The sequence below is a fragment of the Platalea leucorodia genome, assembly GCF_965183815.1.
Source record: "Platalea leucorodia genome assembly, chromosome: 4".
Lineage (NCBI taxonomy): Eukaryota > Metazoa > Chordata > Aves > Pelecaniformes > Threskiornithidae > Platalea > Platalea leucorodia.
In genome coordinates, this window is record NC_138826.1 from 52,808,662 (window position 1) to 52,832,930 (window position 24,269).

A 24,269-nucleotide genomic window follows, 5' to 3' on the forward strand; every position below is an offset into this window, starting at 1 on the left:
CTATACTTTCTGTTGCTGGCCTCCAGTAGCAGTTAAAGGGTAGAACCGAACGCCCACATAAAAGACCTGGTATCTGTGTTTCCACATCACGAAGCATGCCGACAGACACACCAGGGCTGCGATCAGATTGAGAACCATCTGCAGAAGTAAGTACAGGTTGAGCATGCTGGTGAGGCTGCCGCAGTCAGCTGCGTCCTGGTAGACGAAGGTCCTACCGAGCGGGTCTGTCGTGTCCAGTTTGCACTGGCAGGACTCGAGGATGGTATCGCAGGTAAATTTTGTCATCTGCAAATAATGGTGTGCAGCAAAAGCCACTGCCAAAACACAGGCAACCAGACCCAGGGCACTCAGGAGAAAATACAGCAGCTGAAAGAAAGGAAAAAAAAAAGGAAAAAAAAGTAAAAAAAAAGTAAAAACTACTCTTTTTCCAGCTACGCAGAGAGTTAGGAACACAGAACGAATGCATGCACATGTACTTCACAGGGAATGCGCATGTTCAATGGACTATCTGGACATTGCGTGCTTTGAAAATTGCAAGACAGCTGTAACTCCCAGGTAATGCCTAGTTCAGCAGGTCGTCTCAAGAACTAGTAGTTCTGCCTTGCATATTTTCCATGAGTATTGCCTTGCAATTTTGAGACCTGATGAGAGCACCAAGAAATCTGTGTCTCTATACAGCCAGAAGCTTTGTAGAGAGGGAGGGAGCATCCTCCTCTACCGTTGTACCTGTGTTGGCTAGACTTACGGTCGTCAGCTGAGATAAATGAGTGCAGTCGCCTTGAAGCAGAGCTGAGCAGACCGAGGCTTGGGCTGACATATTATCCCAGGCTGTGCTGAGAAGTAGGTGTTTTTGAAACTTTGCTCATGTGTTATTCCCGGCTCTTGGTTTGCATGCCCAAACAAATCGGATTTATACTTGCAAATCAGACAGTGATCAATCCCCTTCCAAAACTTGCCCCATAAAAGCGGAGAAGTCTTTCAAAGGCATGAAAGAGCAGAGAGCGCCTTTTATTTCCCCGTGCTGCCCCTGCTATGGCGTGAGAAGGACAAGGGTCTGTTTCGTCACTCCCCTACTCCTTGCACCAGTGGCAGCTTTAAAATAGGGTGGGTTTTATCAGGGGTAGCTGTGCAGAGTCCACCCCCGCAAACGCATGGGAACCGGCAGTGATTCAGAGCCTTTGTCACTCCGGGTTGCACCTGAGACCTTTGGATAGCAGAGCATATGGACTTCCCGTGCATTTGGTAGCTGGAACTGGCAGTTGCCATGCTGCATACAAGATATGTGTGAATGTATATTAAAATAATATTCTGTGTTTAGCCAAAATAGCATTTTTGGTTCTGTTCAGCACTGTAAAAACATTTCTTTTTCTTGGCATCTTTTCTGTCAGACACATGGCATGGTCGGGAATCTGTTATTTTAAACAGCAGCTTCTCTCTTTCTCTCTCTCTCTCTTAACCTCAATACCACAAGCAAACTATCAATATAAAAGCGTTTTTTATGACCTTGAAACTCCAAGTATGTATGTCTTGATAAAATTCGCACTCCTGGTGTATTTGTCTTATATCTACAGTCTGAATCAATCTTCCTATTCAGTTGCCAGCTTGAAAAAAAAATATTTGGGCTTATTGCAGATCTTAAAGCACTATATACATTTTCTCCCCCATATCACTGAATCCTTACAGCAAGATCTTTGTTTCCAGGACTTGGCTACTATTAAATTTAATGACTTCCCCTGCAGCCTTAAACTAAGGACAGCTTCAAAATGAGGGTGGCTCTTATTAAATGCAATTACTTTACCCCCGCAGCTTTCAAGGTAAAGGTCCATGGGAAAGGTGAAGTTGGAAAATGGGGACACCTCCTCATATAAAGCACACAGAAGGGAGCGCTACTGACTGATGGACCCCCTGCAAACAAAGATGTGGTAATTTGTAGGCCTGTGGTATTACTTTAAAAGATGGTGCAAGTGTGTTTGATGGGGAAAATGGAAAATAGACAAACACTGACGACCGTTCCTCTTCTCTGACGGACCAAAGTTTTTCTGCGATGCAGAAGTCCTAGTGGACTGGCTGGAAGTCCCTGGATTCAGACCAGCAGGAGACAGAATCAGGCCTCCCTAACAAATGAGATATCAAGCCAAGACTGCATGGTGTGCCTGATTCTCCCTGGCAGGTATTTTATTTAGCTGCCAATTTCTATCCAAAGTCAGTACAAAATAGCATTAAATCCACAGCTTAAACTACTGCACTCCAGGTACAGTAAGCAAGCATTTGCCTGTTCTGTACCTAAAGGCAAGGAAATCTCAGAATCCCTTTGAAACACACCAAATACACGGGCAGCTCTTACAGCAGTCCTCAGAGGCGAGCAGAGATGCGTGGGGACATAGGGCAATTTCCAAATAGCTTATTATTCTCACAAGATGTTTGCAGAGGAATCTCTCTGCAAGCCGCTGAAAGTGAACACATTTCCAAATATCAAAGGTGAGGCAAATGCAAATACTGCCTGTGAGGGAGCACAAGACAGCGAGTGCTGAGATCCCATCAGCAGATTAATCACATGCCAGACCTGGAGGCAACTTCAACATCGCAAATACAACCGTGTAGCGAGCTCTGCCCAGGAACCAGAACTTGCCACTGGAAAACTGTTTTTTAACAGACTCAGAGATAGGCACTGCGATTGCTGTTTAAATAGAAGGAGAAAAGGGAAGCGGGGAGAGACAGCATACGGTGAGGTCAGACCATGGCAGCTCATCCTCCTTTGGGTTCCTCATATGAAGAAGAAACATTTTAGCAATATTTATTGGCAATAGTTTTGCTCCGTGCCAAAAAGAAAATAAATAACCTAAGATGGATCGAGTTTCTCATGGAAAAGGCTTCTCATAGTTATCAGAGGTGAAACCAGAAGGGTTTGCAGACATGGATGCAGGGGACCCCTTTTGAATGCGATGGTGGCTCAGGCACGAGCCCGTGCAGGGAACAGGAACTGCAGTGTGTGTCATGGCGTGGGCTGCTGGGGCTGGGTGGGTAGGAGTAGAGGGTGTCACGCTACCATGGGAGATGCCATGATGAGGACCACGGTGAGTGATCTGTCAAGTATTAGCAGATAGCCCAGGAAGTCCACAGGAGGTCTCAAAACTTTCCTATGTTTTTTTTTTTTGTGTGGTTTTTTTTGTTTGTTTGTTTTTGTTTTTTTTGCCAAGGGAGAGGATCTTCTCTTTCAAATAGAATCATGGAATCGTTTAGGCTGAAAAAGACCTTTAAGATCATCAGGTCCAACGATTAACTTATCACTGCCAAGTCCACCACTAAACCATGTCCCTAAGCACCATGTCTAAATACACAGGTAACAGCTGGGCATGTTGCTTTGCCGTACTGCAGAGCATGCTTCCTGCAGACGCAGAAATGGGGCAGGGGCAGAAATTCAACCTGGGACTCACCGTTGTCCCCCAAAAGAGCAAAGCCGCCCTCCCTTTGGGTGGTGGTCTCCCTTTTTCATGGATGCACAGGGTGCTGCGGATACCCGCAGTAGTCTCAGGAAGGGACTTCTGCTGAAAGCAGTTTTAACACCTCCTTCTTTAACAGGATCCAGGGATCATGCAAGTGTGAAATGAAAGAAGCGGCTGTCGAGAGGAAGGAAGGCAGAGAGGACTGTACGGGTCTCCTCCCATTTCCCACCTTGAGGGAGTCACGCACAGTAGTCATAAGGTAACCTTGGGTGTTGACTAAAATCCCCCAGGCCTGTGTGTGTGTGGTCCTCTTCCCAAAGTGGCCCTTGGGATATGCAAGGGATGCCGGGGTGCCTACTGCACTGCAGGAAAGCCTGGCTAAGATTTTCTTGTACGATGATGCTCAGCAGCCATGTGCAGCCTTGGTGGGCACCAGCCACCAGCATGGGGGCAGAGCCAGGGCTGGGGAGCAAGTCCCCGAGAGGACAGTCAGGGCAGATAGGGCTGAACCCAACCGTGCTGCTGGATGAAGCATCAGGCCCCCAAGGAGGAAAGAATGACCCAAGTTGCTCAGCTTTGTCTCATGATTGTAATTTTGCATTCTCAGCCTTGTCGCCGAATAGCTAATGTTCATTTTTTTGTTCAGAGACAGACTTTAACTGACATCTGAAGATCTGAGAAGTGATACTGGAGATTTAGATGAGTCCTGTATGATCAAAGCCTCGGAGGAGACTCTTTTAGCTCCGACTTTGTTTAAAACAGGCACATGCCCTGCAGCCAGAAGCCGTTGGTGCAGAGGGGAGGCACTGTGGGACAATGGCTCCAGTGGGGACGTGGGACAGGAGAGGTGAACAGCCTGGGAATGATTGAGTTTTCTGGTATGCTGCAATAGGAAATCCCAGGAAGGTGGATTTTTGGGAGGAGGGTGCTTTGGGTAGGCAAGAGTCCATGGGCTATTGACTGAACCAGAAGTCCTTCAAGGGAGACTTTAACCCTAATTCTTCCAGGTGATGAGGAATAACCCATTTTACATTGCCTGGAGAGCACTTTAAAAACGTTTATTTTCTTGCGGCAGCGATGGCTGGCGTTCCTCCCTGCCAGGGTGGGTGGTGTCGCTAAGGGTGGCAGAGACATCTGAGCTGCCCAGCCCGACATGCCGTTCCCACCACGAGGGATGACTCCCTTCCTGCTTGGATGCCAAGTTCAATTTAATGCTGCAGGGCAAGCAATAAAAAGCCTGGCGTGGCAGCTCCCGCCCAGTTCAGCAGCTCCCCGGGCAGCCATAACGCTTACTTGCGGGTGTAAAGGTGACTCGGCGAGAATGTAAAGGCAATCAAAGGGCAGAAACAATTGTTCTTCTTCTCCCTTTCTTTATGTAAGTACGGGAGAAGCTTGAGAGAAGCACAAAAGACACACCGGGGTCTAATTTCTAGGGGAGGATGAATGCCAGGTTTCTAAAAGCCGCTCCTTGCATTTGATTTCCTTCTGCCTTTCTCAGTTAATAATCACTGTTATTTTGTATTGCTTGCGTTGGTATTTTTCTCGGTTATTATGTGTCTGCAAAATATTAAGAGCCCTGAAAATTACAATAATAAGGAAAAACAGCCCAGAAAAATGGTGTTAAAAACGTCCCATCTGGAACAAGTATTCTCAGCCTTTCTTTTCTAGTCGCTTACCAGTGTCAGCAAGGCACAGTTTTGGGGACCAAGGCGGGCATGGTGCATGGTTTCTGTGCCGCTCTTGCGATGCTCAGATGGGAATTTGCTTCATGGAAGAACGCTTGTCCCCATGATTTGCTAACCCTTTCCCATGTTCGCTAATGCCCGATCCTGACACAAGGCACCAGGCGCTGGGACACGGCTGCCGGTGCTCAGGTACAGCCTCTCTCTCCTCGACCATGGAGCCGGGCAGGGGGAGATTTCCAGCCACGCTTTTTAATTTGCCTGTGCCCACGCAGTTTCTCATTTCATGGTGAGGAGCAAAACTGCTGGGAAGATGCTGAGATGCTTCTTAGATCACATTAAAAATTAAAACTTGATTTAAGTGGTCCCATTTTATGCCACTCTACTTCTTACCCAGCTCTCTATGAATATCTCTACTTAATCAGTAACCCCCAATCTTTCACTGAACACTTGCCAAATTATTCTAGCTTTGTTGATCTGAATCTCTCTGATATTCTTAAAACATGGCAAATAGAAAGGTATCTTGCTCTGTTTTGAAATATTTGTTATTAAAGCTTCCCCTTTATAGGCTACAGTTTCTTCCTTAGCTGCCTGGAAAATACCAGAAAACCATTCTTGCATTTCAGGTGCATTTTCACTTCTTTTCATGTAGCCTTAAAAATATCCCTAGTATCAACTATTCTGATTATATTTAATGACATGAGAAGAAAAAGAAATTAAAAAAAAGTCAAGGTACCTTTACTGTGAACTGCACACACGTCTTCTCATCAGGTTGGTATGAAATACAAAGCATAACAAATCCCACTAAGGACACCACACAGACCTGCAAGGGAAAAGATTTAAAATGTGTCAAAATTAAAAAAGAAACAAACAAACCACAAAAATACCATTTTTTCAAGCCAAAACACCTATCTGTGTTAGCAGGACTGTAACTCAAGGAGCAGTGTGTAAGCCAAGTCATTTGAGTAGGGGCTACAGCCACGCGTGTAAGAGCCTCATATGTGTGAACGTGCTTGTGAGGAGGGAAGAGCGTTAACCTTCACTTTACAGACACCGAGGCACAAAAAACTTACTCAGAGGGACTTTTTGAATCAGATCTACAAAGACACAGCAATAGCCTCCAGGATGCGTTTCGAGTTTTTGTCCGTGTAACTAACTATCAAAAAGGAGCAGAAGGCTTATGAAGTTGGGCTTGCAAGCCCCAAAAGCACCATCCTACATACCACTGGATGCTGACAGGGTTTTTACATCACCAGTACATGTTGTAAATCAGTAACCATAGCTGCCACTGGATAAGAAGCAGCACACTTTAGAGCGGAGGCTTTCAACCTCTCCTAGAGTGGACACCTTACCAAAGAAGATATCTCCCCTGCAATCTGAGACTGCATTTTAGCCCTGTGGCAGTAATTGCTGATGGTTAACAGTAATGGGAAAGTATTTATGCACTTTATATTCATTTAGCTGTCTTTATTATTAATTCTGAAGATTGAGATTTATTTGCAGGAGCAGATATTCACTGGTAGGCATTTTCCAGCCTTGTAAGGAGGGAAGCTCCTGCTCTGAGGAGCTAGCCCACTAAACATTATTTCTTTTATAAAGTAGTGTTATCTGGGCCCCCCATGGTGCTGAGCACTCCAGTCAAGTGCCTTCCTCTCCCTTGTTTTTGGAGGACCAGCAAGCAGACTTCACAGGAGGATGCAGGACCTGCAGCCCTGCAACTGGACTGCTGCTGTCTGGCAGCTTCCCCCACGCCTGGGCAAGAGGAGCCGGGTCCCCAGGCACCTGGTGAGGGGCTGCTGGGGCCGGATCAGGGCATGCGAGGAGTCCTGGCTGGGTCCGCAGAGGGAGAGGGTGGTGTTGGCGGCTGGAGCTACACTTGGAGGAATCCGTGCGTGTTTGGGTTGCCTTGGACAAATAGGTGAGTTGATGGCACGCACGCGTTTTTAAATGCCACTTTATATCACACCTTTAAAAAAGGCCCAGGTGTGATGAGCCGTAGTGGGGACCTTAGCTGAGATGAGCCAGTGTGCTTTCAAAGGTGCTAAGACTTGTCTTCACACAGGCCCGGGAGCAAGCTTTGGCCTCCTTGCTAGAGGCATCTTGATTATAAATGATAGCTATTAAATTCCCAGTGACAACAGTGAGAGTCTATATTTCCTCTCCCCCTTCATTTTACTTTGGGGGTTTTGAAGACTTCTGATTAATTTGAGGCTTTCTGCTTTCCCAGAGCAGTGGGATTTGCCCTCTCGGGCCAGACCTGGGTGTGAGTTGCCTTTGCTCAGGGGTGGGACTACACCATGGAGATGCCTACAGGAGTGCGGGGCTCCTTCACAGCCCCATCCCTGCCTGCTTTCTGCACACTATGGCAGAGCTGTTCACATCCAGATTTCCAGCTCCATAGGGGACTGCTTGACCTGCAGTGAAAAATGCATAACTGTCCTTTTAGGCAGCAATGGTTAAACACATTTCTTTTATGATCTGATGTATAAAATATCAATTTTTTCTTTATATCTGCATTGTTGGTGTAAGGCACTAGACAGCAGCCCTGTAAAGGAAGAGTGCCTCTCAACACATGGATAGTCATGTCCCTCAAGAACCTGTGTGATTAATAACACTTTTTCCCATAAAGTTTTATTTCACATCCTTTCAGCAGGCCATGAATAGGAAGTATTGCCTGAGAACATTTCTAAAGAAAGCGTCAGCATTATTTACTCCTTTCCATGTCATGTGTATTTATATTCTGGTCCTATGACTTACACACGGCCTCCAATTTATTTGTTTTCTTTTTTTTATTGTTGACAGCCATAGCTGACAGGGTTGTCAGGGGAAAAAACAACCTTTCTTGTCAAAGGTCCTTCAGTGCTGGCGGTTTTTTCTCCCTATAGTACTTCTATGCGACTCAACCATGTTTTATTTCTCAGGATTAATCGCCTATGTCCTTGGTCCCTTGCACTGTATATTAATCTTTTAATTCAATTAACATGCCCATAAAACTTAAATCTTAAGGAGATCATATCTCTAGTAATATCCAAATGATAAACTCCCCCAGTGGCAGTAGTGGCTGAAGGAAAGAACTTGCAGCAAGAACTAAAAAAAAATGCTTAAATACACTCGCTTAACGTTACGTCCCCAAATTCACGTGAAAGGGGCTGCTCACGTCAAAGCTAGACCTAAGTATTTTCAGGATCTGGCGCTGAAGGATCTTGTTATGAGCAATAAATCAAATTTGCTTTGCCTCAACTATACTAGTGGGCATTTACACTTGCATGAACCAAGGACCAGATTTGCCTCCAGGTTACTCCCGTGAGACATCATGGGACTGTGCCTGCTCTCCCAGTCCCATTCCCATTTTCCCACAGAAAGCCAACAGAGCTGCATTCATTTCCAAGGGCAGAGTCAGATACCAATGGTGGAATTTTCTCCCTACCACCAAGCACTTCGTACAACTTCTGCAAAAACCCTGCCGGCTTTCCGTGCGGCAGGATGAGACGTCCCTCTTCAGAAACCTTCCCATAAAAGAGACTATCATTTAAAAGGATTTCCATTCCTGCACGTGCTTTCTAAAGTTCCTCTGGGATTTAAATAATATACTCAGGGATACTTGAAGAGGCACATTTGTAGAGAGATATTTATAAAAGATTACACTGGGTCAGGATTCCAGCAAGTCTTGGCCAGGATATTTCAGAAGGCTTAAATATTTCTTGTATAACAATATACCAACATTTTTTTTTAACCAGAGATGTGTGTTTTTGTAAGTGACGGTAAAAAATAATGTTGCTGAGAATTATGACCCATGTGTGTTTTACATTTCGGTTCTTCAAAGGTAAATTCACTCATTGGAGCAAACTGAAGTGTGGAACATTTATACAGAAACCAGCTTTATGCTTCTATTTTATACATTATTAATAGATCAGTTTTGAATTATACCTGTGAAGTGTAGTAGAATAACTATAACAATCCTCCGGTAAATATTCGTTAGGACCCGCTAAGTGACTAAGACAGCTGCATTACAGCAGGCACGTTATGGATGCTGTTGAAGCTGATTGCTAAGTAGCATTAGGTAATCCTGCATCCTAGTGCTTCAATAGCCATTGCAATATCCCAGCATGAGCCATACATTTCCTATGCCTTATTGACTAAGCACACAACATAAAATGCAATTGAACTTGCTTTAGCACTTGCTTGCCACCAATCGATATGCATTTGTTATACAAATAAAATAGATTCTATAAGAGCTGCAGAATAGCAGTTAATTAGATCAGCTCTTGTAACTGTTATCTGGAAATCTAGAAATATGCATTTCTAAGCCGAGAAAAACGTCAACTCAAGTTTATTTCAAGATCCTATATTTCAAAATTTTCCAAACGGACTCACACACCCTTTGCTGAATAGGTAGTGACGTGACAGGTTATCCAAGGAAAGAATTTAAATTTAGAAAAGTACTGTCTAGAAAAAGACCCGAATGTGATACAGATGTATTTAGGAAGGGTACAGATTCAATTTTGGTTAAGGCATACCCTGTGAAATGCCCCTGTTCACAATCCAGGGAAAACAGCTCTTTACTAGAGCTGGCTGAAAAACTTCAAAGTTTATGCTCTAGAAAAGTTTCAATACTATTTCTTTTTAGCGGGAAGCAGTAGACGTTCCTTCCATTGGGCAGGAACATCCCCAGGCTGAAAAGTGACTTAAGAATTCTTCTTTTTAAAACCACAATAAAATAGGAGTAGACATTTTCTGGGTTGCCCCCACCCCAAAAAGGGCTAGAGCCTGTTGTCGTGAGAAATGAATAAAGATCCTACACATCTCAGCAGGAGTGGGACCTGATCCTAACCGCATTTAGGAGTGGGTCCCAGTTGATTTGCCTGGGAGGATCCCTGCACCCACGGAGATCTAGCGTGCAGTCCTTGGCTCTTCAGGACTTTGGCAAACCAACTCTCCCTGTACGTGCGCAGAGGCTAGCACAACTGGATGTTTCTCACAGCTTGGAGCCTCACACACTGCTGCAAAATAGATGGTTCAACGGTGAGACTGTAACCATACCGCAACGCACATTCGGCACTTGTAAGGAGCATGCCTTTACATATCTTGATCATCTTAAAATCAGAACTCAAGCAGTAAAGAAGATCGATGTCAAGCTTTGTGTACCCAAAATCCCTCACCACCAGCTTTACTTTAGCCGATCTCGCTGTGCTGAAGATCTCCCGCTGCTGCTGAAGCACTACGGGCTCACACCCTGCCCTGCACAGTGCCAGCATCCTCCTGCACTAGCCCACCCTGTCCCTCCCACTAAACTTATTACACTTCTGAAAAGTGTCACGGGTGAGAAAAACAGGCTCATCATCTCTAACAGGAACAAACACAGGTGGCAATGCGGAAGGGTGTTTGGACAAAGCCCACAGACATTGCCACCCAGTGAGGACCACGAGGCTCGGGGCAAGGGAGCCGCTCTCCCCATCCTCACCTCGCTGTGGCTCACTCGCGTCTGGTCCTGCAAGGACTAAGCACAAGGTGTACGAGCAGCACAAGGACACCCCGTGGTAGTGATGAAGATGGTTACGTAATGTATGGAACTGGGGGAAATATGAACACGTAGGGTACAAATTTCCGCTGTGGTTTGCATTCATTATCTTTGCACACTGACATATTAATGTGGTTTGCTTTATTTCGACAGATTTCAAAACCACAGATTGCTCAAATCTGTCTGCATCTCTCCCTTGTATATTTGTGAAACTGGTTTTTCTTTTGTTATTGCTACAATTTTGGCCCAAGGGTTGCTATAGAATAGGTGGTTTTCTCCAGCAAAGCTCTTCCTACCCAGAGCACATGAGGCTGGTAAAGCTGGAGAGTTGGAAACATCCACCAAGACATGAAGGGAGGATGCAAAAACCTGGTTCAAAGGAGCATCTTGGGTCTACGCCACACCACAAGACAAACGCTGCAAACACTCACAAAGACATAATATAGCCCATCTGTTCTCTATATGGGGGCTTGTTAGCAAGAACCTCCTGCAACAACTTTTAGGGGCAGAAAGCAAACAAGTTGGAGAACAACACCTCTCAAATATAAGCAGTGCAATGCCACATGGCACTGCTGAGACCCACAGGTGGACTATTCCTTTTTAATAAGAATGTAAACTCTCAAACTTCAGAGGAAAAACGGCTATTAGCAGAATTAGGAAGACATTTCCATTAAGGATAAGTTATTTCATAGTTGCTCACTTCACGACACCATGGATCTTTTTGTTTGTAGGGACAAGGGTAAAGAAATTATCTCGTGTAGCTATCTCTTAAGTCTCTGGCTTACCCTCAGAGGTGATACTTGGCTTGACGGCTCACCCGCATTAACAGATATGGCAAGGCTTAGCTCCCCTCCACACATTTGGAGAAGCCATGTTATCCACCAAATTTAACAATCCCACTGGACGCAGGCTTTGATGCAAGAAAGAAAATGTTCCCGTTGGCTTTGCCATTATGAACCAGGATCATCCCTGATGCCAGACATCTGTACCAGCTGTTGCAGACAGCGACGCTGATGTTCATTCACTTTATGAAGTTTGAGGAAACAGCAACGAAAGCGGGTGCTACAGGGAGCTTTCACTGCTCGCTTTCATCAGCCTTGGGTCAGCCTAGGTCTCACTACCACATGTAAAAGAAGCCAGTCTGCCACACAGAGATATTGAACCTTAATGGTTTTTCCTCTTATAGATTTCTCGTTAGATTTAAGGACAGTCTAGTTGCATATAAATTACTTCCAGAAATAATAGCTGTAATAATAATAATGATAAACATGTATATTGTGGCTGCAGGCAAAGGCCATCATCATCTAGGAAATCATTCTCTTAACAGCCATAAAACCCCATGATAACTGACCATCCCTGCTCCACCTACAGAATAAAATAATGATGTCTTTACCACAGGTCCCTTCAAACCATGCAATAACACACCGTGACAGATACACAACTTTCTTTTAAATTCCGTGAAGTAATCAAAATCCTGCAAGAATATTCATAATCAAATGAAACCATATTTTTCTGTAACAATCTTTGCTGTTTAGCTCAGTTGCTCAGCAGTGAAAATGGTCACTTGTACTATGGTGAGATTTAATTCCCTCGGCAAAGCACTGCCAAGGCTACCATCACTTACAAAGCCAGGAGCTGCAGCAGCAGTCCATTACTGCTGTTAAGTCAGAAATACAGTGCTGGACGATCAAAAGCCTGAAGGAATAAAAAAAAAAAAAAAAATTAAAAGTTCCCAGAGCCAGAAGTGATTTGCAATGTGAGAAGTGTAGCATGGCTAAGAGTGCTACGTGAACCCGACTCGCGGTTTGAGATGTGTCCATGACTATGAAGCTGTGGAAAGCCATCCTCTCTATAGTCATAGAGTTTACCTAGGTTGAGAAAACCTGTTTGAACAATCTCCCTCTCCAACTCTTACATAGGCTTTTTGCACAAACATAATCCAGCCAGGAACTCTGATTTCCTCCCTCCTTCCCCTTGAGGCTGGAGCTGGAGCAGGGGGCTAAAACACAGAGGTGTCCAGGACTCGATCAGCACTTGACCGGCTATCACACAGACCTCTGGTGTGCAGCTACCTTCTCAAACCATTCTTTGAAAACATTTCATCTTTTTTTTCCATCAAAGTTTTCCACACTATACCTGATCAAAAGAAAAGTATGGATTTCAGTTAATCAGGCATCAATGCATAGTTACTCTTATAAAATGATAAGATTTAATGGCAGAGGGCTCTGAAGAATACAGCTCTGGTGCTACGTGCATATATGGCTATAAACAAACCCTGGAAATCTCACCATAGCATATTTCATGCAGCGTACCTTGTTGCATACCATCCAGAGTTTCACATACTTTGGAGAAGGTTCAATTAAATGCCTAAACTTGGAGGCTCTTCTTGAAGGCAGTCCTCCCTCAAACCTTTTGATGTTTGCCCATGGCTAATTGAAGCTAGCTTGTATAAAAAATGGATGCCTGCATGACTATAATTTCCATTAGCTGCTTTGATGGCACCAGTTTTTAAGTGTCACCTTTTATTAAAAATTGAAATCGGTTTCCCTAATAACAAGTAAAAGTTAAAAACCCAGCAAGGCTGTATAGGAGGTAAAGCCTGACTGAAAGCCACCTCCACAATTGCTGCAGGAAAAGGTGTCAAAAGCAACAACAAAAAAAAGCAGCAAGGGGCCAGGGCTAACAAGAAAGTGTCTCTCTCCTTTCAGGCTTTAAAAAAGAACACATTTCTGGAGTTTTTAAATAGTCAATCATCCCCCATATCAATATGGAAGGGGATACGTTGTCTCTCGCTCTAGCTGGGGATGCTTCCCAATTATTGACCCTCTCTAGGAAGATAAAAGGGTTGCCTCACGCATAAAGCGGCTGTCTGATGTTTGGCAGGGCCACCACCATGCAGCCGGAGCGTCTGGCCTCATGGAAAAATGTTACATTCAGCAGGTGGGGGGATCCGGAAAGAGAAAGGCAAGGAGGCTGATGGGGGCTTACCCGTACAGGTTTGTCTTGGTTTATCATGTGAGACACCATCTGCAGAAAGGCTCCTAGGTGGAAATATCTACAGAGCCTCATCTGTGGGGAAATTTTCAGAGACAACGTGGTGGCCCTTGAATTGCTTCGTTACACTGAGCCAGGGAAACCATCTGCATTATAGGAACAGCTACAGGTACAGCAAATCCCTTCTGGTCCAGAGGAGCACAGGTCTAACCAAACCCAGCTAATCATCAGGACACACTTAACCCCAATTTCTAATTTATATCGCTTTATAGCACGCCACTGTCCTTTTTTCCCCAGACACCTGTATACAATGCTTCATCCTTCCAGCCTGCATCTCACAACAATGTTCTCAAAGCTTCTCCTTAACAGTTAGTTATACACACCACTATCATTGTACCCATTTTCAGGATGAAAATCCCAGCCCCTGGGATTTTCAGCCCCAAAGCAACACAGACCCTGACAAGCTAAAGAGGCAGAGGATGGATCAGCATCACCTGTTACAGGCAGCCCTATCAATTTTGGCACTCGGGTTTACCAGCCCGCAAGCACATGCTGAGTCTGTGGCAGGACCCACCGCCTGAGTCAGACTCTCATGCAGAAGTACATCAATTAAACAAACATCTCAATTATCAGCATCTGATAGGGATACACGGTGTCGGGAGATAGTCCTGGCTGTTTGCTACCCACACTGTACTAAGCATCGAAAGATCTTTGAAGCATGAAAACCAGTCAGACTCCTCTGCCAGCCCTGTTGTATGGATGGGTTGTCTTGCACCGATCCCTGACACTGCCACATAACACACTCGCTCTCGCCCCTCATCTCCTGCAAACTGTCCCTCACAGCTGGGTTTTCCAGCCATCGTGGGATCTTTGTTTGTCTCACCTATCCTTGTCTGTGAGTTGCTCAAAGCAAAGGATTTGTTTCCTTTGGTGAAGGTTTAGGCTTCTTTTTTTTTAAAGGTTCTATAGAAAAAAGGTATGAGAACGTAAAGAGACATAAATATTTCTGACCCCAGGTATATGAAGAATAATTAAATTGCTTTTTCAGTTAAAAGACTGCCTGGCTTTTGCACCACAAAGCCCCACATCAGCGAAGCCAGTGCTTGAACAGTGCGGCCAAAAGGCAACAAGGCATGGCTACCCCTTGGGTAAAGCTCAGGGACCCTCTGGCCTGGGGAAACACCCGGGGAGATGTGGCCCTGAAGGGCTTGAGCAGCGGGAAGCATCAGAGCTCCTGGGCTGGGGGCTCGGTCCATGGCAGATCTTTTGAGACCATTTTTGCAATAAAATAAATGACAGCTGGAGCCACGGTTGCTGCCTTGAGCTGCTTGAGAAACAGATTTTTAAAAAAGTGTTTTTTGAAAATCCCGATTTTATGTACATCCGTACATATATATGGATTTAAAATAACATTCTGACAGAAATAATAAACACCCTGGATAATAATTTCTGATGAGCATTTCTGTAACTTCCTTAACTGCCTGAGTCTGCAAAACAGGCTGAAAGGGAGCTTGCCTGTGAAAACTCTGATACGCTCTACTTTTGATCACAGTGGAAATAATCTAAGAGCAGATTTTTCAAGGAGAAATACATCGTTTCTTCTTCTGGGTGTCAAAAGGCCACAAGCTAATGAAAAAGAATGAAAAGGATACCATTAATATCTACTGCTTCTGCAACACTTTTCATCCAAGGATCTCAAAGCAAGGGGTGACGGATAGCCATTATTAACCCCACTTTACAGGGGAAATAACAAAGTCTTAGCAAGGTTAAGTAACTTGCCCAAAGCTACGCAGCAAGTCAGTGGCAAGACACAGAAAAAAAATAAAGCCCTGGATTCCTGGGTGGATTTGTGAAGAGTTTGTCCAAGCTCCTTCAAAACAGCAAGGAGGCAGTCCAGCCTGCAGTTTCGGGTGCTCAGGACAGGTCTCATGGAGGAGCCAGGCAACGGCTTCAGACCTGGACACCTTCACTGTAAATGGCTACAGGTAGGTGAAACAAATGCCACCCTCACTGTTTCTAATTGCATTTATTTGCTTGTCCCTAGCAATGCGGCAGAGGCATTTTACTGAAGCTGAAGCAGAAGTGGTAAATCACGTAGGCTCCGTGGCTTCTGTCCATAAACCTTTCCTTTGGTTTCTGACTAATGCCCCATGGATTTCGGATGAAATGCATTTCGAACTAGTAAGTTTTAACTGGGTTTCATGGTGAAACGCTTCTGATGCAATGCAAGGTGTATGGTTTCTTTCTGCAGGAGCTGCAGGAGGGAAGGGCCGGGGTAAGGCAGCCCTTGGGGGGGACCCCTTTGGTATCGGGGGCCTCCTGTGCTCCCTGTCAGCAGATTGCTGGCCACGTTTATTCCACAGGATGGCAAACCCAATCCCTGGCCTGTGCTATCCTCACAAAACTAGGCAGTCAGGCTTTGAACCAGTTTAATTTGGACTGCCTTGCATGGTTTTCCTCAGTAGCATTTTACTCTAGCTGCTTCTCTAAATAAGTTCCTTTTCATTCATGGTAATGCACTAAAGCACTTGATTTTCAGCAAGGAAAGGTGTCACCATTTTGCCACTAATAAAGAAGAAAAAAAATCTTTCAATCAATCAGGGTCTATTTAACACATTAGCAATTTTCCTTCATTTTTCTGTCATCCTGCATTAACAGCCGTGGGGTCAAATCCAGCCCTGGTGTAATTCCAAAGGAGTAACACTAGGAATGAGCTTCACCCATTATCTCTAATGTTGCTAAAAAGGTCTCGATAATAGATTTTTTAAGTTCTTGATTCTGAATACTAATCAAGTCCTTTAAAAAGAGCACTTGAGTGGGATGCTACTAAAACAAATATGCTCTGGTATTTTACACCACATCTTTCTGTTCTGTTGCGCATTTCTGTGCGAATAAATGAGTTTCGGGAAGTCACTTTCTGCCGTGAGGTTTGTTCTCAAGCAGCACATGAGCCATCCATGCCCTACCTGTATGCCCTCCACGCAGCCTCCCTCAGCAGCCCAAGAGCCAGCCCATAGAACATCCAGCCACGCGTAGGATGTCCCAGCCAAGGGTCCTCCTTCACGGACCAGTTTCCCCCCAGCTCTCCGGAGGCTGGCCCTCAGCACGCTCCCTGCCACAGCTCACCAGCAGCACCCTGTGACCCACCCACCCAGAAACTGCAGCTAAGCAGCTCCTGGCCGTCTCCGTCCGATGTCCCAGTGGGCACCGAGTACCTCCATGGAGATATCGCAGCACAGCAACAAAGTAAATGCAAAGTAAATGTTGTACCTCCTGCATTTTGCCCCTCAGATATATGCTTTGCATTACTCTCGTGGTGCATTGGCCATGGCCAGTGCTCCACACGCGCTCTCTTGCTGGGGAGGGTCTGGGGCTGCACCGCCAGCTCCACCTCTCCTTTCTAGCACCGTTTTCCCTTTTACCACCCTCTGTGCTGGCGTCAGACCCCTCTTTCCCTTCTGCTTTGGGCTGAGGGTGCAGGAGAGCAGTGTGGTTCCCCAGGAGCCTGCCTGGCCATGTGCCCTCAGCACAGTCCCTGCCATCACCCTGAGGGCAAGCAGGGGGCCACCAAAAGCCGTTTTGAGCCAGGGAGGAATCAAACCACATCTGAATGTGCCAGCGGTTCAACATCACACAAGTCCCCGAGGTGAGAGTCACCGTCTGACTCAAACCGTGGGTACAGTAACCCCTCCTCACAGGTCCCTACCTGCAGCCCACAGGGTGCACGGGTCTTCCTGACAGCCGGGCACCCTGTAACACGAAGCAAAACGAAGTCCCGACCCCCACAGCCAGCACAGTCCCAGGAGATGTGGTCCCCCAGAGGCTATCCTGGCTGGCTGGTGAGTGCAAAACACGACCACCATGGCTGCGAAACGAGTTTTGCTTTGAGTTGGGGATTAGCTCAGGAACGCGCATGGCGAGTTGTGCCTTTTTTTTAGGTGAGAACTCGGAAAGCGACTGAGCTTTGCCTCACGTGGGCATCCGAATGTCACTACTGCCAGCGGCTGCTGCTAAAAATGAGAGGGATAAGAGCTCTGTTTTCAGAAAGTAGTGACTTTGGTGGGGTTTCAGGCCTCCCCGAGGGAGATCAGGTATATGTGAATGTCTCAGATGGATGCTGTTTGGACACTGATGACATTCACACGGGCCAGGGGCTGCTTCTATGGCTTTTCTCATATTCCTGGCCATATGCTAGTTCAGTCCAGCTCACTCTTTCCCCAGCTTTTTCTAGTGAAAAAGCTATTTCGAACTTGGGATACTACTAGTGCTGTCTGGAAAAGACATAATCTGACCTCCAGAATCCCCAAAATAAACAAGAGGAGTCAAAATGTCACATGCTGCTGTTTTATCATCCGTACTCCCCCCGGGCTTGTAACAGCAAAAACCCCAGGAGGAATTTCTCCTCCTGAGCAAGGGCAGGCTCTCGCCCCACAAAACATCGCTAAACTCTTAAGATACCTCTTAGGTCAGATGAGAAATAAGAAGGGCGAGATGAGTAAGAAAGAGGAGCTCCTCCTTTGGGAGTTCAGGCCCTGCTCCTTCCACTCTTTGGAGGGTCGCCCAGCAGGATTAATACAGCAAACCCCAAACAGTTCAGGTGTTCAGATAATCCTCTGACTGGCAAGGAATTACATTTATGGGAGATGCTCCCATAGCCATTTTATTTATTTGCTGGGAGTTCTTACAGTCTAACAACACCCAAAACAGTGCTAACACATCAATATACATTTTCCTGAAACCTGCATGCTAAATTACATCCATGACACATCCCAGGCTCATCATCACCAACCCTGTCGCTCCACAGGCAAACCGCACGTCCCCGAGCACACAGCCAAGGGGGGCCACACCACGCACGGCACCGAGACCCCCACTTCTGCAGGGGCAGCCAGCACTGGGGACCAGCCCGGGCTTCCCCACCAGCGGTGCCTCCTATTTACACCCAGCAGGACCCTGCCCTTTACCCAGTCCCCGCCGGCCCGTGCGGCGAGGCTGGCGTGTCACTCGAAACTGCGCGTGACTTGGCGGGAGCCTCCGGCGGGCCCTGGGATGGGCTCCCTTTCCCTGCCGCGTTACCCATCCACCAGCGCCATCCCCCTCCCCACGGCCACGTGCGTCTCTCCCTCCCGTGGGGGAGAAGTTGGGAATCGGCGGGCAAGAAAGGGGTTAAATCGCAGCGGTTCTTCAACACAGCACAGCGAGGAAGCTCAAAAGACAGCCATTTCTCTCCTCTCGCTATTACCAACGCGCCCGGCTAAAAGTTGAGAGTTATGCCATCGCTTCTAAAACCTGATTGTTATGGTTTGGTGGGGAAAGAGGGAAGGCAGCGTAAGTAATCAACATTTTTTTTCAGCATCACCAGGCAGGAGTTCACTGCAAAGCACAAGCTAATACATACATCTAGTGAACAGTAACCCTGTATTTTATTTAAGGTCTGTTGGGTATTTCAGGGAAGAAGATGAAAGATCGTGTTATTCTGCAGGAGCAGTTTCCTTGGGAAAGTATACGCAGACATTTAATCCCAGGAATATTTATAGTTAGCATAACTCAAATGGTGTTGTGCATGCAGTTGGTTAGTCTAAAGTGGAGCGTCATGCAGCTTGCATTAATGTTGGCAAAGGCACTTTATGGAGAAACAGACTTTATGCTTACAATTATCCCAGCCCAATATGGAGTGTCTCTGACTAGCAGAGAAGAACTGATGCCTGCCATAAGGAAGCCCAGCACTGTTACAGAGATGCCTAATGCCAGCTGCAACAAAGCAAACAGCAGCGGGAAACGGCAGCCACAACAAGTGTGGGATTCCTCCTCCTGGCCAGTTTTGGGATCCCCCTTGGTTTTCTTCTGCTTCTTCTTCTTCTTCATCGCAGACTCCTGTGTCTTGCTCGAGTCGGTGCTTTTCTCCCCTTCGGGTGCCTTCCCTGTCTGGCTCTGGTTATTCAGGGACGTGCTGTGCTGGGCTTTCTTCTCCTCCTCTTTTCCCATGCCGATGAACTTTAGGTTTTCACGTGCGTGTGTGTGTGCGCGCGCTGATGGGGGTGTGAGGTTTTTTTGCCCCCCAAAGCTTCGCTTTGTGCTGGCTGAGTTGTTCCTGGTATTTGAATCAAGGAGGCTGAACAAATATGGAAAACATTTGGAGCAGATTGTCAGAGCTTCGAAATGCCACATATAGCCCAGAGAAGAGGGGGATTCAAGGGGGGTAGCGAACTGCCAACGTGCAGGCGCCGGCTCTGCACGGGAGCTGGCTGCACACACACGGCTGAGCATGCGTGCTGCCACGGCTCCATAGGTGTGAGCGCACACGTGTGTGCATGTTTGTGGAGGAGCTGGACAGGCAAATAGCATGCAGAAAGTCTGCACTGCCAGCTGATGAGCAGGAGGGAAATCTGTCTCGCCAGGGAGCTGGGAGCGATCGAGTGCCCGTGGCTGTGTGTGCACTGAGCAGGCAGGTAGGAGCTCATCACACCGTGGCTCCCTGGGGACTACTGGCACGCAGAGCATAACTCGGTGGACCCACGCAGCACCATGCACACAACGGGCATGTTTCATACACTGGCTGAATCAGATTAAATAGGTACGTTTCAGTGGGAGCGAGCTGACTACGTGTATGGAAAATATGGAATTAACACAAATAAAAATTCAAATTAATATCCTGGGAAGCCAAAAGGAATCCTGTCTCTTCCCAAAAGTTGCAAAAGCACAGCTAGGCGTGTTTTATGATGAGGCAGACAGGGACCAGCGATGAGGACTGGTGCTTCTGTGCGGGTACTGGTAGCGCATGGAGCTGAACATCTGCTGAGCGAGTTTCCAGGGCTACAAGTTATCCGTACTAGGAAGATTGCTTATGCTACCTGAAAGAGAGAGGGATGTCTTATTGTGGACATGGGGTCACTGCACTTTGTCCATATGTTGGCTCTATCTGGTACTTGGGGACAGCACACCAACACAAGTGTTTGTTTTTTTTCCTGGAATACTCTAAAATAGTTCTGCACAGTGCTGGGAGCCCTGGCAGAGCCTCTCACACGCTTGGTGGGGCTCCCTGGGGGCTCGCCCACAGAGGTGCCAGCAGGACTGGGGTCTGCAGCATTAGGCAGTGGATAATAAGTCTGTGAATAGGAGGGAGCAAGAAGAGGTGGGTGGTGAGCAGTCCCGTGCCAGAGGCGACACCGGCAGCCGTGCGTTCAGCCAGGCCGCCGTGCAGGCACCCTCGCAAGGGAAGACCGTGGGAAGCAGGAGGCTGCCACGATGCCTGTGCTTAGCTCACGCCAGAGGAATTACTCAAAAGCTTAGGGGTAAGCAGGTGCTTAAATGCTTTGCTGGCCCGGGGCCTGAGCGCGTGCAGCCTGAGGTATTGCCCTCCTATGAGCCAGGAGCTGCATCGGGGCCAGCGGAGCACTGAAATCCCTCCTCTGTGCGTGCAGCTCCGTGTCCCCACTGTCACAGGGACGCTGTGAGGACACGTGGGCTTGTACTGCCGTCCCACCGACATCATTGGGAGCAGCATAAATGGGCCAGCCAGCTCTGTCCCCACCATTTGGCTATGTATTTTTTTATTTTCCTTCCCATGGAGTCAATTCGAGCAAATGACAGGAGCAAAGCATTGGGAGGAGCGGGACAGGTGGGAAGAAGATGTCAGATGTTGGGGAAATCACCAACAAAGCTGCCTTTGAATACTGCAGAGCAGTTCAGAGGGGAATAACCAAAATCTTGAAGTACTCGGAGAGGATCTTACGCACACTGAGATAGCATCAAGGGAATCTTTCCTTTGACATATTGGCAATGCCTTCTGAGAAACTACTCTATTTCCAGCTCTTTATGGCATTTAACAGCAATGAACTGTGTCTTCTGTATTAATAAATTATGATGTCACTTTGTTTTATGGGTTAAGCAATATCCTCTTTGGTTATTTATATTACTGAACGTATGAAAGAAAACTAGAAACAAAGTGATTTCAGACACTTTCTGCACACATAACTCTCATACTACATCCATAGAGCAAGATTAAGATATATTGTTCAAAAAAGGAAAAGGAAAAGAAACTCAGGGTGAAAAAAAATGAAAAAAACCTCTTCCCTAGTCATATTGCTTACTGTACCATGTTTTCAAAGTTTCTCACCAAGATGTTTTGTCACCATCATCCACTTTTTTAAACATCCTTACAATATCTTGCGCTCACTGGTGTACCTTGTCTCTCGATCTCAAAGCCACATACAATTGTATTTAACAACAACTTTGAGAGGGGTGGGTTGTTCAAGGATCATCACCAAGGTCAGACAGGGAAGCAGTGGCAAAGCTGAGAACACGTTTTACTGATGCCCAGTTGAACATCTACCCTAATAATAAGTATTAGTGTTAAATGAAGTTAAGTTTTCTTTTCCTTTCTGCCATCTGTTTCCCTAGTTCTATGCCACAGATCTTTACTGTGTTTTTCCCCCCAGGAAAATCCCTCGTTTTCACACCTGGATTTGTGCTGGCAGCTAGATTTATGATTGTTGTCTTCTAAAAGGGGCCAAAATCCAACTGCTTTATTTGTGCTGACAGTCATATTGGTTTCAGGGGGAGTAATTGCCTGAGAAGGACGCACAGGATTTAACCCAAAGTCAATAAAATGAACAAGCACTTACCTTACAGCCAATAACAGCCCTTGCTTATCTCCTGACCCAAGAATCTCTCTTAAAACAGGTGCCTAAATATCTTTCTGCACAGCAAGTACCTCAAAAATGAGGCCACGCTCCATGAGCACCAGGCTGAATATCTCCTACAGGGTATAGGTGGGAAATCCACTTGAGTCCAGCCTCCTGCAGCCCCTTTGAAAATCCCAGTTGTATGGCTTGTGTCCAGAGTCCTTAAGGCAGGAGAAGTCTAGGCCAGTTTAGAGGACGTCTTCTGTACAGAGGCTGAAAGGTTTGGGTATGAAACTATGAAACGTGGTCAACATAGACCAGAGTTTGCCTTCTCACAGCTGTTGGGTCCGGAGTAGCTGCAGCACCCAGAGCACTTGGTTTTTCCAAGGAAACCAAAGACATTAGTTGCCATCTGCCCTGGTCACGCTGAGACAGGGAGCCTCTCCCAGGCTGGGTACAGTGTGCCTACACAGGGAGGCACCATCCCCACGGTGAAGGGCAGCAGGACCTGGTCCAGCAGGAACAGCTTTCAGCCACCTTCTGCTTTGCTGTTTCTGCTGTTCACATGGTTATTTGAGTAACACAGCAATCGGACAACAGCTCACCTGCTTGTACTGGGACAACTTGAGAACTTTGATGGATGTTAACCAGTTGGTAATAAAGACAGTCACTTGTAATTTAAAAAAAAATACATATCACATACTTAAAATCATATATGCCATATCTAATCTTTGCAGTATACAGAGAAAAAATAAGGGGTCAAACACATTGAAAAAATTGGGGACAGGGATGTTGTTGTTTTGAAATGATTAAACAGCGTGTACAAGAGGGAAAAAGGTTCTTTTACTGTGGCTAGCTTTCCCTGCAAAGTCAAACATGCGTATCTTACATGCTGGGAAATTTAATGGGGACGGAGAAAAGAGGTGGATGCAGGATTGATCTTCCATAATTATTATCTGAACCAGATTGTAGTTGCTCATTCCATTTGGCATTAACAATCGAGTGTAAAACAGCTGTGAAAGAATTCACAGCACTGGTGAGCAATGAGAAATTAAAAGAATTACTTTTTTAGAAATTGAAAGATTAAACGAGGACGCTGAAATAACACTGACTTTTCTCGAGTAATACATCTTCCGGATGTCACTTGGATTTTCTCGGCAACACAAGAATAATCATTACCCTTTTATGCCCAAAGGCCCTGATTAAGTATGTTCTTAAATTAAGCACATGCTTGAATACCCTTCCTGGATGAGGATGTTTTTTGATTCGAGCCCAGCTACCATCTCTCATGTGGCATGCAGTTGTAATTTTGTGTCCTTTACACAAAATGAGTCATGTTGCACAGCTTTTCCATAGCCAGATACTGTCCTCTGTAAAACATTGCCTGCTCTTGTTCCTCCCTTTGCCAAAAGGCAGCGCAAACTGGGTGACGATGACAAGTCAAACAGCACACACACGTCAGACATAGAAATGGCAAGATCTGGGCGGCAGCTTTGCAATGACACAGTCTTTCCTATTTCTTCTCCTACCCATGAGGACACACAGTGTTGCATGGGACTCCAGAAACCTCAGATTTTTCTCCACTGCGATTTTTACACTGGAAATAAAGTGGGTTTGGCGTGGTTGAACCCACATAGACACGCAGACGCACACTCCCACATAATCGCATTTATACAGATATTTCTTCAAGGCATCAGCAGTCCGGCCAAGTGCCAATCGCAGGGTTGCAGCACACAAAACCGAAGCAGCAGAATTAGCAAGGAACAAAGCTTGGATGGGGCTCACCGCGTCGCCCTGAGGACTGCAGGGCGTTTGGCTCCCTTTGCCCCAAGAGCAGCTCCACAAAAGGCTGCTGACCCAGGGACCCCCTCGGAGATGCCACTCCCAGCACGATGGCCGGGGCTGGGAGGGAGCCAAATGTGCTGCAGCCGGCCAAACGCTCACCCACCCACCAACTCAGTCTGGGCTATGGAGAAGCCGAGACCTGCTTCATCCTCGCTCCTTTTTCCCC

At 46.3% G+C, this 24,269-nt stretch overlaps 1 protein-coding gene across 1 annotated transcript; it reads right to left on the reverse strand.

Annotated features, from left to right (window-relative positions):
* Positions 1–19,802, reverse strand: SSPN (sarcospan; the record flags this gene model as incomplete). The annotated part of the gene is made up of 3 exons (XM_082309218.1): positions 1–366; positions 5,862–5,948; positions 19,287–19,802. The coding sequence occupies 3 exons, from the start codon at positions 19,800–19,802 to the stop codon at positions 1–3; spliced, it is 969 nt and encodes a 322-aa protein (XP_082165344.1).
* Positions 19,803–24,269: the final 4,467 nt, after the last annotated feature.